Raw genomic sequence first — 19,162 nt, 5'->3', positions numbered from 1 at the left:
GAAACTTAATGTTTTTTTCAGCAACTGAAGGAATTTAGATGGGTGAGAGTATAATGACAAGCTAGAAAATGGTTCAAGTGGGCTCTCACTCGATCAAAAAATTTAAAAATTGCAAAAGTACTCAAATAAAAATATTGCCAAATTAAATAAGAAAAAAAAAGAAGAAAAAGAGAGAGAGATGAAACCCAAAAAGTTTGGTCTTGGTACCCAAAACTGGAGCTTCACCAGGGAAGTCAGATTAACAGCTCCATGCCAATATTTCCAAGTCACAATACTTTTTCCATTATGAATCATGGTCATTAGTGTTCATCCCAGAAAGTTCTTGGACAGTCCAGATAAAACACAAATGAGACCTTGCCTGGGTGCTCTTACTGGACTCTAACTGAAAGTATTTGATATTTTCCGGCAAAATAAATCTATTTAAAGATGTCAGCAGTTTGGGTGTTTGGGAAGATACTAAAATGCCTGGAGAAAGCAGGAAAATATTATTTAATTATTTTTCTTTGGAAACCAGAAATTTTTGGTCACTGTATTCAAAAGCCTTCATTAACTTTGAATGGAAACATAACAGTTAGGATTCTTATGGAGGACTCATCTCTGATTTAACCTTGAATCATAGAATCATTGAAATTGGAAAAGACAGATATTTCACAGAATGCTCTGAGTTGGAAGGATCCATCAAGGATCATGGTGACCTCCAAGATCATCCAGTCCAACCTTTGACCAAACACCACCCTGTCAACTAAACCAAAGCACTGTTATGTCCAGCTGTTTCTTGAACACCTTCAGGGGTAATGACTCCACCACTTCCATGGGCAGCTGGTTCTGGTCCAACCCTGACCTCCCCTGGCACAGCCTGAGGTCACTTCCCTTGTCCTATTAGCCTGGGAGAAGAGACCAACTCCCACCTGGCTACAACCTCCTTTCAGGAGATGTTCTGAGGATAACCAGGCTTTCTGTTAAAGGCTGAGGCAAAGAAGGCATTAAGTACCTCAGTGTTCTCCTCATCCTTGGTGGCAAGGTTTGCTCCTGGGTCCACTAAAGGAATGAGATTTTCCTTGGCCCTTCTTTTGTCGTTAATATATTTATAAAAACACTGTTTATTACCTTTCACAGCAGCGGCCAGATTGAGTTCTAACTGAGCTTTTGCCTTTCTAATTTTCTCTCTACATGACCTAATGACATCCTTGTACTCTTCCTGAGTCGCCTGAGCTGCATGACCTTTCCAAAGGTCATAAACTCTGTTTTCTCCTGGGGTTCCTGTGAAAGCTCCATGCTCATTCAGGTCGGTCTGATTCCCCGACAGCTCATCTTTAGGCACATAAGGACAGCCTGCTCCAATGCCTTTAAGATCTCCTTCTTGAGGCACAGCCAGACTTTCTGAACCTCTGTTATTAAGGACTCTTTCCCAAAGGACTCTCTGAACCAGTGTCCTAAACTTGTAATCAACTGCCTCATCCCCTACGGAGGATTCCAAAGGCCAAAATTTCCCTCCAAATTCTGGGCTTTAAAACCCACCCTGTTCTCAGAAACACTCTTAGGAATGATGTATTAGTGATAAAAATCACAAGTACAGTTTTGCTGGACTGCAGAAGATGCTGTTTTTCTTCAGTAACACATTCAGGAAATCTTGTCACTCTTCATTTTTAGTCTACTCAGTTCTAGGGGAGCACATACACTACATTGAAGTGTTTCATTTGTGTACATCAGGCCATCCACATTTTACCATATGGAGGTATCACATTATTAATAGCTGTTTTCCTTAAATAGGCTACAGTTTGCTTAATCTTTCTTTCTGTGCATGATCTTGCAAGAGTAAAAAGGCTTTCATACAAAGGCTGTGTTTTTATATGCAAATCTATTATTTGATTACCCACTTTTTTTTGTCCTTACATTATCATGAATATTTCTGATGAATGTTTTATGGGTTAGGTTTAGGATTTGTGAGCTATTTCAAATTTTATCTGTTTGCTATATCATCTGCAAATAGTACAGTTTTGTTGATGTTGATTGGCCTCATTTACATATTTATCACACTTTTATTTTCAAGGGTGTTTTGCTGTAAACTGATTGTCCCCATTTCTCCTCCATGTACTACTTGTAGATGGATGTATTTTCAAACTGAGCCCATTTACATATAAAATTTTTTTGGTTAACAATAAATCACCACTTAGAGGCATCCTATTCAATGCCTTCACACATACCTGACATATGGTTTCTGAGTAATTAAAGGTAACAGAAGCAGTTCACAATGCACTTTGCAACCCACTTTACAGTCCAAAGTGCTCAATGATTTTCCATAAGGACTAGGCTAAAATGAACCCTGCAGGACTGACCACCTTCTTGCTAAATTTCTTATTCATGCAAGAGTACAAGGGAGAAGGGTAGAAATGATGCAGAGAAATGTCCTTTGGAGTTTTGCCATTACACACACAGCACTGGAAAAGGTACTGCATTTTAGTAAATCTCCCTGCTCCCACTCAGATTCCTCTTGAGTGAACAGTCTGTTTGTGATCCTCTCCTGTCAGGGTGCAAGTGCTGCTCTGTTTCTAAGCAAAATGTTGTGATTTGCCCATATATGAAATATTTCAGGAAAAACATACATGAGGCAGAATAGTTCAGGTTGGACAGTGAGGATTATAATTTCTCGTGCTAGCACCAGCTAAACAATGGATTTTCTGTTGCTAAAGAGAAGTAGAAAACATGTTATTAAGGGTTTTCCCTGCTAGTGGTGGAGCTGCAATACATCCACAATGGCATACTAATGAATGTAAGATACATCTGTTCATCAAAGGTGCTCATAATTGTATCTCCAGGCTGATCACTAAAATTCACAGAAATGAGCTGCTTACACTCTTTGTGTACTAAGATTTTTGAATCCATCACCCCGAAGAAACTTCTCTCACATATCCTGCCAGCTGCCTCTGAAGGTGCACAAAACAATCCTATTTATTCATTAGTGAAAAGAGAACTTGCTGACCTATTATTAACAGGAGGTCTTTACTGCTTAATCTTTCCACTGTTTTCTTCCCAAACTCTAAAATTAATCAGTTTCCTGTGATCTTCTGCTGTGGCACTGTATTTATTAACTGCAATGACACTCCATGCTCAACAAGCCCTTTTGACTGAAGACTGTCCACTTGCTGATATCAAAATGTATTTATGACAACATTGCTTTGGAACATGGTGTCAATAAAAAAGCATTCTATTTTTCTTTTTTAACAGAAGGATAAAACTATATGAAGCTCAGTGACAGGGGCTTGCTCACAGGCTGTAAAAGGAGCTGCAATCAGAAAGTGTTGCTTGGAGTAAAACAGTTGTTTCCTAGTAAATATTGTCACAATATGTACATTTTCATTGTCACAATACATACATTTTCTCCAGGTCAACAAGTCCTGCGAAAGCCCCTTTTGGAATGACTCTCATCTTGGTGAGGACAAATCTCCTGAAAATAGAGAGAATGGGGTGATTAGTTACTATTCACAGCACAGGACTGTGCAGTAGCCTTGCCAGCACAGGAGAGGTCTTTCTCACAGGCACAAGGATGCTCTCCAGGCTGAAGGCTTTGGTATCTAAATACAGCACAGCATTGGGTGACCACTGGGGCTACTCAGGGGAAAAAGCATCCATTAGTAGTTGCCATTTCCTTGTTGGCTTCAGGAAGAAACACAGACTTGCAGCTTTGTTTGCTGAGAGGGAACAGCATTTTCTCATCTCAACTGCTCTTTTGAGTGATGCTCAAGCACAGGCTGAAGTAGCCCTGTGGAGCCAGACTGAGATGAGTTGCTTTCTTAAGGCTGTCAAGTGGTCCATCCATGCTCATGCAGGATATGCCTTAACCTGCTGAAGAGATAATTTAAGGAGTCAGCTACTGCCTCCCATCCTTGCAACTTGGATAACTTTATGGCTTCTCACAGCCTCTCTTCTAATTAGTTGGGACGTTGGAATACACAACTCGATCACACGTGCAGCAGGACAACACTTTTATCATTTTGAAAGGTCACAGAATATACTTCATGAAGAAAACCCATTTGAAATACCATATAAGCCTTCTTGTTAGCCTGGAGTCATCTCCTTTAATCCCAATAAACAAAGAGGACTACAAAGCAAATGATATGTAGGGTTTTTCTACTCCTTAGAGAAATAAGGTGTTATCTGCATGATTGTTTTCTTTCACATATTTAATAATTGCTCAGAAGTGAGCACAAAAAAGTGCACATATTAACATGCTCTGCTCATCACAAGACATCAGGTAATATTGGTTGCATTGAGAGACAGTTGTTAAAACATGTTTACTTCTTTTTAAAAAAAAAAACCAACCACCCATGTTACATATGTGAACACATGACATACATAAATCACACCCTGAAATTCAGATTCTTAGTCTATTTTTCCATGGAAATGGAAATGAATATCTTTCTGCATTACCATGGAAGTATTTTTTTTGGTGAACATGCCTGCCACACCACCCCTAATTTCTGTCATCTCAGAACTGGTTTGGCAGGCTGTTTGGTATCACCTTTCAGCTCATATGTTGTCTCATTGTGAGGTCTGCAGAAGGACAGATATGGGAACTCAGCCTGCTATAACCTGCTGTGCAGTCCTGCAAATTTTAACACAATGCCTCAAAACTAGAGACTTACTTTCCTACCATTCACATAAACTATTCATGCAATCCTCATCTATGTTTTATTTCAGATGATTAGCTGAGAATTTTCATGGGATAGTATCATGTTTTAATCAAAGTTTCAGGGAAAAAAGCTATTATTCTGTCAGTACCAATGTGACACATTCCCATTTTTCAATTGTAGGTTTTTAGTAGCATCTACTCCCTCATGAGTTAATATTTACATAAGCAGGACAAAGTCAATGCCCTCTTTACCTAGTTCTAGAGATGTCACTGTGATTACACCAGGAGTGAACTTGGTCCCACACTTTTTCAAACATTGAAATTTATGGTATTCTCAGTCCTGAAAGACGACGAAGTCAATTTGGCATTTCATTATTCTTGTACTATCATTAATGTAAATCAGAAAGAGCTTCAACACACTGTCACACAAGAATTACAGTATTGAGATCATTATGCAAATGTTAGAAGGATAAAAGAGCTTCCAGAAAAGGCCTAACCTGGATTAGGCAATTTGTAAAACCTGACTGAAAACAGGGCTGGTGTAATGCATGCAAAGCTGTGTCTGTGCTTTCGGGGTGGATGGGTACAATGGATCCTTGCAGAACACCCAGCAGGCTTAGTGCTACAAAGCTGAACCATCAGGAAACCCTTTAACTTTGATCTGCTTTGAAATCTCTCTCAAACTCTGCTTTGTAGAAACGCACGCCTAATTTCTGAGCCCCAGAAAAAGGGCTTTGTCTGAAAAGCCACCTATCATTTTTTTATGGCAATGGGCTAAAATGAATCCTCTCTCTGCAGGCGCAGGTCATCAGCACACTTGCAATTTTTAATTAAACACTGGCCTATGCTGTGCTTCACCACAACAAGAAATTACAGTCTGATACAGAAACTAATGAAAAGAAGGGAACTCATTCATAGATGGGGTTACTGATATGAGAAAAGCCACATCTGCATAGAACTGAAAATCAGATCTTGAGTTTCTTTGTTGAAGACCCTGATATCCTGTGTTAATAAGGTGCCAGAATTCAGGATCCACATGTCTAATGCCCTGAAGCAGTTAAAATAGAATTGAAGTTTAATAGCTGAAATCTCTCATTCCACTTAAAAAAATTAAGGTTAATTGTTATTAAACATCTCTGAGTAAGCTATATAAAGTCAGACTTAAAGGCATAACTAACAATGAAAATTAGAATCAGCTACTCATTGAATTATCAACTGTATAATGAATAGGAGTCTATTATAACTAGCCAAACTCTCTACTGTCAGTAAATCTCACCAATTAGTCTCCAAGAATCAATCTGTACTTAACATGAGATACTGGCTGTTCAGTACCAATTCCTCCTGAAGTACACAGAGAAAATAAATGGAAAGCATTTCCTTGGTTTTGTTTCTGGCACTCTTAGGGTTGAAGGAATGAATATAGCCCACCTTTGCTCAAGTATGTTTCATGGCAAGACAAGCAAGAAAAGAAAAGCTTCCTTTAAAAAACAGGTACTTAAGAAAGAGATGCAGTATTTGCTCCTAAAAAATTTATGTTGGCACTTGGGCACGAGGAAGGAAAGCACTGGAAGTTCTCCACACTCAGTGAATGGTGTGGAACTGAAAACCCAGAGCCAGGTGCCCAACCCAAGGCATGAGAAAGTCTTAGAAAGGACTCCAGTGCTGGAGCCACCAAAAACTTAGCAAATGACAGAGCAGGAAGCATGGGAAAAGGAAACAAGCCCCAGATGGTCACATGGCTATCCTGCATTGTGTGACGGCAGTACACATAGCTGGTAATAGAAAATGGCAGTATTAGCTATCGTTGTTCACTGTGTAATAATGATAGATTGAAGTCTGGCCCATTGCTTCAATACATGCCTTGATATCCAGGAGAGGTTTCTAAATCCTGACTTAAATCCATCTGTTGAAAGTGATTCTTGACGAGTCTATTGGTAGGAACTGAAGCTGTCTGCTCCAGTTGTATAATCACACACTTCATTTATTTCTCCGGACTGAGCATGCAAAATTATCACAGCTTTTTTCAATTTTTAATTGTTTTATATGTCTCTTTATGATATCATTTTCATTTGTCTCGTGAATGGGTGTGAGTAAACTCCTTTATTATGAGGTTAATAAAAATGTTGCTACTTAAATCCAGACCTGTCAGGACTAGGGCAGAAATATCTCCTATAGATTTTATTTATTTATACAGAAGTATCTAAACCTCATTATTTAAAACAGTGGGGTCTCAGTTAAAATGAAGCCACTGACACAGATGGCTCGCACTTTATATCACTGTGAAGAACAAACAATACAAATGCATCTTGTTTCTGTATGGCTGTGTCCAGTATAAGAGAAATATCATAGTGCCAAATTATCTCAAAGCCTATAGAGGACATGACACGAAGAACAGAAATTAGCAGGTACTGCTAAAATGTTCCTGAATAACCCTCTAACATTTCCAGTTATGAAAAGATTTATTGATCTCTTCTTAAAATAGAGTCTTCTTCGGCTGAAGTAGTTCAGACAGGCAGAGCATAAGACATGAAGGAAAAAAAAAATCTCCAGAAAAATTAATGTCCTCTCATCCAGCCCCACATGAACCCAGCGACAGAAAGGAGATCGACCTCATCACGAAAGGATGGAGGACTGGATGTCATTATTCAAATATCTGATGCCCAAGGTATGGGTGATTAAAAAGACTTGCTAAATTAGAAGAGAAAAAAAGTGGACCTACATAGGTCATTTGTGCTAAAAGTCTCTGGAAAAAAGTGCAAAGGAAACCTGTGAAACGTGCCCATTAAGCAAGCAGAGGTAACTACACTGTGTTTGTGAGGTTAGCCATTTACAATGGTGTATTTTACATATTCATCATATGAATTCTCAGACCATGGTCCCACATGTTTTCCTTGAACAATTATTAAGGTGCTCTTTGGCATAAATTTTCCACTAGAACTTTGTCCCTCGCTTCTTTCATGTCCCCTCCTCCCAGCCCTCTTCCTTGGCAAAGGCCTCCCCCTGCCACTAGCAAGAACCTTGCACAACAAAGAACTGCACTGACTATCAGATATTAGACTGGTTAAAAAAAATAAAATCATTTCTGCATCATAAAGCCTGGCTGAATTTAGGTCTTTCAAAACACTCTTTAAAACTCATTTCTCAGATCTACTTAAGTCACACACAGTTAATCAGAAAAGTGTGTGCATTGTAGAATTATCTTCCCTGCCTCATGTAAATTGCAAATTCTTGACGTTAAAATGAACTATATCAAGCAGATACTATAAACTTTATAACTTAAAGACCAAAGGAAAATAAAATAAAAAGCCAAAAAGATTCAGTGACCATAATGCTAAATCATCAGCTTTGGTTCCAAAGAAATAAATGGGATAGGATTTTGAAGAGCATTTTTACTTTAATCTCTGGGCTAATAGACTGATGCTATCACCTTCTAATCCTCTGCAATGTGCATTTTGTCAAACAAAGATTTGCAGTGAAATTTAATTTGCTGTCTGTAATTCTTTTTGGTTGTTTCTTTGTTGTTTCCTTGTTTTTGCTTCTTTCTTTGGAGATGTGCTGGAGGTTCCAGCACAAGCAGCAGACGAATTTTTGCTTTACATCAGGGGAAGACAAAATGATTCTATGACCTATTTAATGTGCTCTTGATTAAATGCACAAATCAACAAGATCCTGCACCCTGGTGGCTTTTTTTCCCCCGTTTTTGCTTGATTAGTCAATGCAACAGTGAAGGACTATTTTGCTTTTCATGCTGTAATAGGAGACAAATAGATACTGCAGACCACATCCCAGATGGTGTAAATCAATTGATCTGTGTCACTTTGGCCCTAAACTTCTGTCCTAATTCTCACTAGAATGAATCATGAGATTCCTTAGAGCTAAATGTGATTTAATATAAATTTGTGAAGAACATTTGTAAGCCTCCAGCTCACTGAAATGGGTTCACACTGCCTCATGACTTCACTGTGACTAGGGTCTTCTAGGGAACATCTCACTGGGAAGGGGCATATGTAGTTAAAAGTGAACATTAAAGTCTTTTTCCTAATCAGTTGCCTAGGCAGAAAATCTCTAGAATATATTAAGTAGGTTGTAGTTGCTTTCAGACAAAGCTGTGTTTTCCCTTTCCTAACAGCAGGCAGAGAGGAGTACAAACCCCACAAATTGGATGCTAAAACATCAGGCTTCAAAAACCATCAAGCTAAATGCAAAAAGCTTGGGTCTATTTGCTTTTTGGTTTTAAAGTCTTTAGAGTGCACTCATATCGTGCTGCAAAGCTATTTTTAACACTCATGAGGCTTTAATTTAAGAATGGGGAAAGATTTGTATTAATCACCTCAATTCCATGGGATGCTGAAGTAGAGACTTCGTAAAGCTGAGTAAAGCAGGATCATGAGGAATTGCACAGGCAGTGACAGAAAACATCTCCCACCATCCTGCTGGCTCGTCTTTTCAGACAGATGTGGAATTATCTTAGAAGAAAACCAAAGCCAAGCAGAATATTTTTCTAATAATGACTATACATGTAACTACAGATTCATGTCAAAGAGTGGACCCTGATAGCACAGGCACACTTGAATAATGGAGGAAGAGCTTTGCAACTCATTTGTTCAACTGAGACATGATCCATGGATTTGAGAGCCTGAGAGGCCTTACTTCACACACATGTAAATGGATTTATGAGGGAAAGGCCGTAATCCCTTGCTAACATGCACAATCTGGACTGAAGCATCTGATCACTGCATCCACCTAATGTGCTTAAGTCAGCTGCTCATCCCCTTTACATGCTTGAGAAAGAAGTTATCTGGACCGTGCAGCAGGTTTATTCCTTTTGTGGGATAATAAAAGCCGGTAAAGGTGAGTATTCCAAGGAAAATCTAGGCAAGACACATTTTATGAAGCAGACAGAAAACAGAGATCCCCTCCTGTCTTTCAGGCTGTACTGGGTGTGACTAGGAGAGAGGTAATTTTCTTCATGGCAGCTCACATGGCACTGTGGTTTAGCCTTTGACACAAACTGTGCTGGTAACACACTGACCCTGCAGCTTTTGCTGACCCATGGATAGTATTGAGGCCACTTGTTTCTCACTTTTGTCTGGGGGTTGGCTGCAGGCTGGGGGGACATGCAGGGCAGGTGACCCAGATTAACCAGACAGAATTTCCATACCATATAACATCATCAGGCTCAGCAGGACAAGGGAAAACAATTCTTCTATCTGACTGAAAAGTGTAGGGTTAATCTGGGAGGGAATGTGTCCTCTTTTCAGGAATGCTACTTGGGAATCTTTTCAGGTCTGGGAGTGATGGAAAGGGCATCCATGAGAATGAAGATATTTTCATTTGTGAGCTTCTAAACAAAGTATTGTACAGACAAAGTAAATACAATTAGAACTGTGATGATAGAGTTATTAGTGATGTCTGTCTGCTTTGCAGGTCTGAATCTAAAAGGCAGTAAGTGCAGCAGCTGATGAAAAATCACTCCTTAATCTTTATCAGTGACCTCCCCTAATAATCAATTTCCTTTTCTTTTTTGAACTAGACCAAAAGGATAATTAATAGTACTGATTGAATTCCTATTCTAAATTTAGTTAACACTTACCCAGTGTAACAATGTCCCCCAGCCACAAAAAGCTGCAGGGAAGCACTTCAACATCACACCCCCGATGTCCTGTTGGCACTTCACATGCACAGTGCCCACAGCACCATAACAAGGATAACAACATGCCTGTTTCCCCAGCAGAGATTGATGCTGCTCCCACAGGCACACAGCAAATTTGCTGTGGGATTAGTTTTTCCCCCAGGACCTTGCCGAGGTCAGCTAATTAATTGCACATGGTGCCCCAGGGCAGCTAACAGCTGATAAGGAGAGATAAGGAAGGACCGAAAACTCTTGTGAGAAAAACAAAAAAACCAAGCATCTAAAAGACTGTAAGAGTGGTCAAGCAATTGGCTTGTAAAGCCTACTCTCCCTCCTCCCTGACTTAGTTTTCCAAAGCCATGGCATGTTTAGTCTCAGCCCTGATACCCTTTTCATTTCTGGACAAAGCACACACTGTCCTGAGCAGCACTGCTGCATCCCCCCACGACAATGCTGCAGATAGCTGCTCGCTGAGGTCACACGTGCAGCCAGTTAAAAATAAAGCTCCAAGATGCTTTTAAATAGCTCTGTTGGAATAAGGTGGGAGGAATCTGGATATGGAGGAAAAGGAAAAAAAAAAAAAAAGAGAAGATGGCAAAATTCCCAATCTGAAAAAGAAGTGCAACACCAAGACTTTTACTCGTTCTGAGATATTTAATAGTCTACACTTACTGTAGTTATTTCAGTGTATTTAGGTTGGCTTGATTTACACTGAGGCAATGCTGGAGAGGCACAGTGTTGTGACTATTCAGACCAGCTGCTTGTGTGTGTTAACTCATTTTGTAAAGTCCCTGACAAACAATCGTGGTGAAGATTTAGGTGCAACTAGCAGTGGCACACAAGATATGTCCCAAACACAAATGACATCAGGTGAAGCTGGCAAAGCAATGCTGTCTTTCCTGGCAGGAAGGCTCTTACCAGAGCCCTGGCAAAGCAAAACTGGAGCTCTGGTTTCCTCTACAATATCTACAAACACAGAAAAAAGGTTTGCTGTCTAGCACAAATTGCAACAAACAAGTCCTCTTTAGGTCTCTGAGCAGAATCACAGTTATCACATTCACATCTGGGAAGAGTTTAAATGCTTGGAATGAGTTACCCACAAAACAGGCCAGCAGTAAGCTTGAAAGCAGTTAAAATTGCTTCTATTAATGTCAAAGGCATGCTGTGAAAAGTGTTCTGTGCAAGATAAATAACACAAGTGAATGAAGTTATCCTGTCTTGGTTACAGAGAGGCAGGAAATAGTGATTGCTTTATTTTTACAAATAGCTATACTTTTATTAGTATTGATTATCCTGTAAGACTTTTAGAAGAGCACATCCTCGTTCCTCACAGCTTATTCACAGGGGCTTTGAGAAATGTACAGCATGTGATAAATGTACAACTTCCTTAAAATCTGACCTTGATATCAGCAACCATCCTTATGGTGAAGAGCCATTAAGAATTCATTCACTCTGAGCACACCCTGGGTATTACATCTATTTATATTAATATCTCTGCATGTTTTCCTAACAAAAGGAGCACTGTACAAGTACTGAGTATTTTGTTCTTGCAAAAACAATGCTTTACTTTGTGTCCTTTCCCATGGGCAACTTGTCAAGGCAAATAGGGCTCTGGAAAACACCCACAGTCCAACCAGATGGGAGTTTTTTAAGGTATTGTCTCAAAACATTCTTCCCCTCCTTTGATTCAGTGAAAATAGCCATCCTGCTCACACACACATCGAGTCACTTAGACTCTTCCTGTCCTGAGAATGTGTCAAAAAAGATCTTACTTCACAGCAGGGAGAGAACAGTCGTTTGTTCTTCGTCTGAGGTCGTACCAGAAAGGTGACAACTGTGCTGTGTGTGTGATGTTTCTACCTCTAAGACTTTGGGACTTTCTGTGTTGGCAGGCCCACCATACATGATGCTATTTTTATTGACTGAGACACATTATCCAGGGACAAAATCCCTTAAGTTCTGGGTTGGATGCCTTAGGAAAGGTAAAAGACAAAAAGGAAGCTTTTCTGCAAAACTCCTTGCTGAAGCGTTGCTGTGTAGCAAAACACCAAATAATTTACCTCTGATTTACTTTATCTTGATAAAGTCATTAGAAATAGCTAGAGTGCTTTTTATCTCCTTTCTCATCCATATCTTCACAGGCACTATACCTATGCTGCTTAATGGGACACAGCTGAAATATCTCAGAATATCAACAAAATAAAAAGACACTCACTGGTTACATTCCCGAATTAGCACACAGTCTAAGAAGTAACACAGTCCCCACCAAATATTTGGATTAATTTGGATACATGAAAAGGCTTGTTTGAAGTTGTAATGAGATATCAGATACTCCCAATGCCAGAGCAGTCAGAAGCTGTTTAAGAATCAGCATTTAGAGACTTGATTGTACTCCTCCTTCCTCTGTACCTGAATATAAGCTTTGCAAAAGTAAATATTCTCTCTGCTATCTAATACGTGCTGTATTTTCCAAAGAGCAGTGTGAGTGTTAAACACAACTAACTTAACTGGAATTCTCAGGAAAACAGACCCTTCTTGGAAGGAGGTGTCCCACAGGCAAACAGCACCTACTTTGCTCTTGCCATGGCACCAACCAGACTTGTGCTAACACAACTATCCTGAAACACAGAATTGTACTGGGCCTGTGCCACATGCTCCTGCTTCTCCCTCACTGTGGCAAGTGGAGAATTTACTTCTTTCTACATATTGGAGCACATGTTTAAATTTTAAATACTCATGCTTTGAAAAAACACTGGAAGTGACAAAGGGTAAAGATCCCCAACTTTGGTCACTCCAGCACCACACAGAAAAGGGAAATCTCCTCTGGTCATGCCTTTCTCTGATCTGAATGTCTCTGTTGACTCATTCAGGGGCACAGAAGCTGTCTCCTGGAATTGCTGCTGCACCTGAAAAGGGGTGAACCATGAAGCACCTTGAAAATGAGCATGAAGCACCATGAGATTAATGTGAGCAAGAGGTGCCTGTAATTGTAAAAGAGCTCAGAGTCCTTGCACTTTAATACATTTTGCACATTTTATTCAAGTCCTGTAAAAATTCCTGTCTGCTGCCATTGCTCACCACACACTGGTCCTCTTCCTAGTCACAGAGATCCCATGTAAAGAATTTTTCTCAGTTTATCTCTTGGAGATTGCTGAGGGAAACAATCACAGGGATATCAGTTGCAGGTGCCTGGACTCTTTCAATATTGTCCTGCACTCTCCTGAGAGTATCTCTTCTCCCTCACAGTCTTTCTCTGTTATTGAGGTCTCTTCCCCATAGACATCACCAATTTGATAGGGGATGAAAAAACAAGGAATTCTCCTTAGTTCTCCTTGTACAAAAGCAAACAATTAATTACATTTTCCTACTATTTTAGCAAGAATTACCTTGCCACTGCAAAATGCTGGATTTATCTATCTACCTTCCATTAGCCATGGATTTATTTTCACATATTAAAATGATGTTCCTGACTAAATATAACATGGCAGCTAGTGTACCACTAGCCTTAAAAATACTAACTGTACTGTTTTCTTTAAGACTGATAGGTCTCTTCTCAGCAATGCACAGGACAAAGCCTGCACTGGTGTCAAGCATGGATCTTTATTGCATTTGAAAGTGAGTATTGCTGTTTCAGAAAGAAGCCACGTTGACCACACTGGTGATGAAATGCTAGGTTGTGCTCAGAATAAAGATGTGCTTCGTGCTTTCACCTCCAGAGTGCTTCTCAAACATGAACCCTCTGTGGAGCACTTAAAAATAATAAACATACATGATCCTCCTAAAAAGGGTGACAGAAGAGTGAAATAGAGACGGGAGAAACTTGACCTGCTCATGGCACAGCTGTAGATTACAGAAGACCTCTAAGAAAGAGCTTAGCAGTTACGCCTGGGAAAATATATTCTTTGCAGCATCTAACCTCAGTGGATGAGACTTCTGCCCCAACCCTTCCCATCCTTCCATCATCTTTCTTGAGTTGACTGTGTCATCAGCTCTCTAAATGACTGTGATAGGCATCTCCTTGTATAAAACTGGGTAAAAAAAAGCATGTGGATGTGGCACTTGCTGATACTATTTAATGCTTCCAGCACCTCGCCCAGACTCCTATTTCATTGCACAGAACTGGCTCCACAAAACAGTACCAAAAATAAATGTGACAAGAACACTTCAGCGTTATTTAATAATAAAAATATTAAAAGAATGTTTCAGCTCGCCACAAATTCCTTTCCTAGGTAATTTTGATAATCTCTGTAAAATCAGACAAATTGCACTGCCACTGCAAAGTTTCAAGTTGTCCCTTACTTTTCTCCCAGACCCTCTTTGGGACGTGGACTCTAAGGCAAATTGACACTCATAATACCCTAAATGCTCACAGGTTTTGTGTCTCTTGTTTGCTGCACTCTTTTTTTTAAAAACCTTCCTCTCCCTTCTCTACCATAAAAATAGAAGGTGCAGTTCTGATCCCTTCCATCTCAAAACATCTCTGGGAAAGTTTGGGGCAAGATCACATCGTAAACAAGCTGTGGGGATTTTCTTTCTTACCATATCTGAACAACTGTGGTTTTGCTTAAATGTTGGTTGTAGCAAGAATCCCATCAATAATCTACCTGTGGCTCTCAACTCAAAACAAAGGTATCTTCCCAACACAGTACATAAGACATTTCTAAAACTACAAAGAAATATACAGCAAAACTGACTCCACTTTTCTGTGCCCACATTGATTCTGAAGTAAAGCACAGTGTTTTCCAAACCAGACCAAGGCTTCAGATGATATTACTCTATATTATTGTGCCTGTTTCCTTCATGACAATATCAAGGCTTATGTTTTACCTGATTGATTCCAGCTGATATTTCTGACATCCTGCGAATGAAATTGCAGGCTTTAGATTGTGAGGATGACCAAGCAGACCAGGATAAATTAGGTACTGACTATAGGTTTTTTACTGTGGAAAGAATACATTACAGCATCCAACACTGAAAGGTGCGCTTGACAAATCCCTGCACAAGAAGGACACACAGAGAGATTTTAACCAGATGAAGAATTTGGATGTTAAAGAGTTAAATAATTGTGTTAAACTGAGGGAAAGAAGGCCCAATAGCATCACTAACAAAATGCACCCACAGTAAATAAAATACCACTAAGTCACTAAATACTGATCTTTGCCCAGAAACTCAAAACCAGCTTGGTGCTGAAAAGTGTCTATCTCCTCAAGGCTCTGTTTTTAACCTGTTTGTAATAATAAGGGCTTCATTTGATTTATCTAAGCCTGAATAAAGGTATTTATTTTTAGAGAACTATCAACCAGCCCTTAGACAAACCTCTGCTTCCTAGAAAGTACAAGGAAAGGATTTGCTTTGCTGGCCCTTAATTCAGGAACAGGGTGAGTGCCACTAATTCCAGGATGGCAAGATGCCACTAATTCCAGATTTTCAGGAACAGGGTGAGTGCCACTAATTCCAGGATGGCAAGATGAGTGCATTTAAGCAAATACTTTTTTTTTTTTTTCCCTAGCATAAAGGTAGTACTCTGATTTAAGGCAGTAAAGAACAATACACAGTGGGCCACCATCGGAACAAAACCTGCATGAAAAAGAGTCAGGTAAACTTTTCTCAGTTCACTTCATATATCAGAAAAAGGAATCTAAACCCCCCTGCTTGCACTGGAGGTGTGACACAAAATGCCTTTTTTCTCAGAGAGAAACAGAGGACAAAAAAAATGAAACACAGAACAGAACTCAGCTTGAAAACAGAGTGAAAATAAATCAGCAGTGAATGGATTAGCTTCAGATCAGACTGCCTGGAGCAGCCTGATCTGGAACAGCAGAGCACTCAGGGCTTGTGTTTTTTAAATTAGTTTTAATAAATAGAATCAATAGCTCAAATTATGAAGAAGAACAAAAGCACAGATCAAATCGATCAAGGCTGTAGCTTATCATTATAAGCCAAGGGGTGTCTTCTCTTGTCTGAATGTGATAAGATGGCAAAAGAATCCACTAGCAGCTTTTCAGTATCTTTCCCAGAACAGCTGTACACAGAGCTGGGTACTGAAAATACTCCTGGTTATCCAAACACAAACACAGACTCCCTTTCCTTTTCCCCAGAAGGAAAAATCCCTCCAAAAATAATAAATAAAACCCAAAAATAATATTTTTTTTTCCCTGAAGACAAGTTCAGGAATTTACAGGGAGGACAGAACTAAATAGATAAACAAGCATCGAGTATCCTGCATTATATATGGGATTCAATGCTCAGGGGAAGAGATTCTTAGTCAGATCAATGGAAAAGTATCTTTCCACATAGTAGGTTAGGAAGGGGTGTTGGAGAACACTCAGAAGTTCTCTCTAACCCCAGTGGTCAGCCAAGGATTATCCACTGGAGGGGAACAGGGGAGGTGGCATTAACTTCAATCAGGCTTTTGCCAATGGGAGGGGATAGGTGCACACAGGCACCTTGTTTTCCTCTTTATGTTTTGTGTTTGTTTTGTTGGATTCTTTTTTCCCAAAGGGACTTTGCTCCAGGGAAGCTGCAGTGTCTTACTAACAGGAGGCCTGGTCAGTGAGGTTTTCCCTTTTCATCACAGGAGTTTTATCCTAAACATCCTGAGCATCAGCTCTAAAGAATAAGTGCTACACAGGAAACTAAAGCACTTCAACACCCCTCCCAGCCCCTCCCTTCTTTTTCCCCCTCCAATAAAACCGTTTTTTTTTTTTAAATTTAAGCCAAGTACAAACTACCAGTCCTGAATTTATTTTATCAAATACAGTAAAACTGAAGGGGTTTTTGACCTGTGGTTTTTGACCACAGGATGCCCTAGAGGTGTGAGAACAATGCAAGGTGCTGATAACCTCTGCTAACTCCCATTCATCCTCAGGTTGAAAAGCTGGCATCAGCTATGTGAGCTTTGTGCTCATATAGAGCACATTAGAGTCTTTTTCATTGTTGAGGTTGAATTATAGATAAACAGCAGAAGAGGAATAGTAATCTTGTAATAATAGAATATATGACAGGTGTACTACTGAAAGTCATTCACATGCTCCAGTGATGAGCATGGTTCAAAGCCTAGCTGGAATAGACTTCCATCTTGCTAATAAATATTCACAGACTTTATAGTCTTCAAGGACGTAATATTGAACATCTGACAGAAAATTCAGTGTAGATCTATAAGCATTTTTTATTGCATTTCCATTGGAAATAGATTCCTTAATGTTTTATAGTAAGCAGTGCCTTTGCCAGAAGACAGAACTTTCCTGGGCAAAGTACTCAGTGGTTAACTTCAAGTCCAACAAAATAAACAAAATACCAATTATGATTCAAGTGTAGTGTAATTTATTTTCTATTCAGTGAGGAAGAATTGATTTTCCCAGCAGTGTCACTTACACTGCAATGATTATTGCACATAAGACAACTTAAGAAAATGATGGAAAAACAAATTAGATGGCTGCAGATCATTGGCTTATCTTGACTGCTCACCTTGAAGAGGGAGTTGGGGAAACATAAGATACAGTACTGGATGTCAGGGTGCTTGAAACCCCTTCTACCTCCTTGATGTATCATATTAAAATTAAAAAAAAAAACTCAAACCAACATTTCCAGCAGGGATGGAACAGCACATCTTGCCAGTCTGAGGATGTCTGCTAAATTAAAAACAATGATAACTTGCTGGGACAGAAGGTAATTAAAGGGGTATAGATTGTATAAGAATTTGGCTTTTTTCTAATGCTCAAACATCCATTCATGAACCATGTGAGAAAAACTGTTGCCACGACTCCTGGCTTCTGTTAGCTGACATTTCAGTGCTGATGACCAAGTGCTAAAGCAATGCAGTAAAAGACTATGCCCAATATTACAGCACAATCTAATGGAAATCAATAGGAATTCTTCCACTGATTTTTCAATATGTATTGGACAGACCTTTTATTGCATGCAGGAGCCTGAATAATGGGAACAGAGGTTAACCAATCAGTGGTGCACCGATAATCTCTTCGTGCTGAGATGGAATTGTCCCAATCAGGGTTTGTAACAAAAAATGAGTTGGCCTCACATTCTTCTCTGGCGACATCCACAATCAGCCAATGTACTGTACATTAAGTGCTGCACATCTTATCTAGCTGATAGAATTTGCTGCAAGAGGCTTGGCTAACCATGTTTGGTTTAGCTTAAGGGCAAGCAAAAGTGACAGTCAGCAACAACCACCGAACCTGAAACTCCCCTGCGAAGGTTCACACTTACCCTTCCAGAATCATTACATTTTCCCTAGATTCGTTTCAAAGGTCTGCATCATTACTTTATTCTAATTGCAGCTTCCTTGCAGAATCCCCTACCTTGCTCTGTTTTACATGGTAAAAAGTCTTTCAAGTTTCAAAGACAAGTCAGCCTTACAAAAAAATGCGAGAATGCATGATTTTTGTAGCTGATTACTTTGTCAAGAAAATGTGCCATTAATTTATACCCCTTGACCCATTGGGTTAGATTCAGTGGTTGTTATTTCAGCACTTTTGATTATTTCACCTCAATAGCCAATCACTTTTTTTTTTTTTTAATATGACATCCATATCTATTCTTGCAAATAGATTGTTTAAAGAGTAGGTATGATAGCAGTCATTCTCTCTCACTTTCTCAGATTAAGGACTGCTTTTGGCAATGAGAAAATGAACATTTGCTCTGAGTTTGACAGTTGTAAAGGACATTTATTTCCCAGGGCTTTGTTTATAAGACTACAGTGTTTGAAAAAATATTCTCTGCTGCTTTTGGACTCTCTCTCCAGACCCTTTCCCAGCTCCATTGCCCTTCTCTGAAGTCTCTCCAGCTCCTCAATATCTTTCTTGTAGTGAGGAGTCCAGAACTGGATATAGGACTTAAAATGTGGCCTCACCAGTGCCAAGCACAGAGGGACACTCACTGCC

The 19,162-nt window shown here is 39.5% G+C and overlaps 1 protein-coding gene across 4 annotated transcripts in view; it reads right to left on the bottom strand.

Moving 5' to 3' along the window:
• The window catches only part of FSHR (follicle stimulating hormone receptor), a 137,733-nt gene that overhangs the window by 48,704 nt on the left and 69,867 nt on the right, over positions 1 to 19,162 (bottom strand). For all 4 annotated transcript variants that reach the window (XM_085054575.1, XM_085054574.1, XM_085054576.1 and 1 more), the window contains exon 2: positions 3,374 to 3,445. In XM_085054575.1, the coding sequence (XP_084910701.1) occupies positions 3,374 to 3,445 (72 nt within the window). The remainder of the gene's footprint in view (positions 1 to 3,373; positions 3,446 to 19,162) is intronic.

The sequence above is a fragment of the Lichenostomus cassidix genome, chromosome 3 (genome assembly GCF_008360975.1).
Source record: "Lichenostomus cassidix isolate B80296 chromosome 3, HeHo_3.0, whole genome shotgun sequence".
In the NCBI taxonomy this organism is placed as follows: domain Eukaryota; kingdom Metazoa; phylum Chordata; class Aves; order Passeriformes; family Meliphagidae; genus Lichenostomus; species Lichenostomus cassidix.
This window is presented reverse-complemented; position numbering and strand designations above follow the sequence as displayed.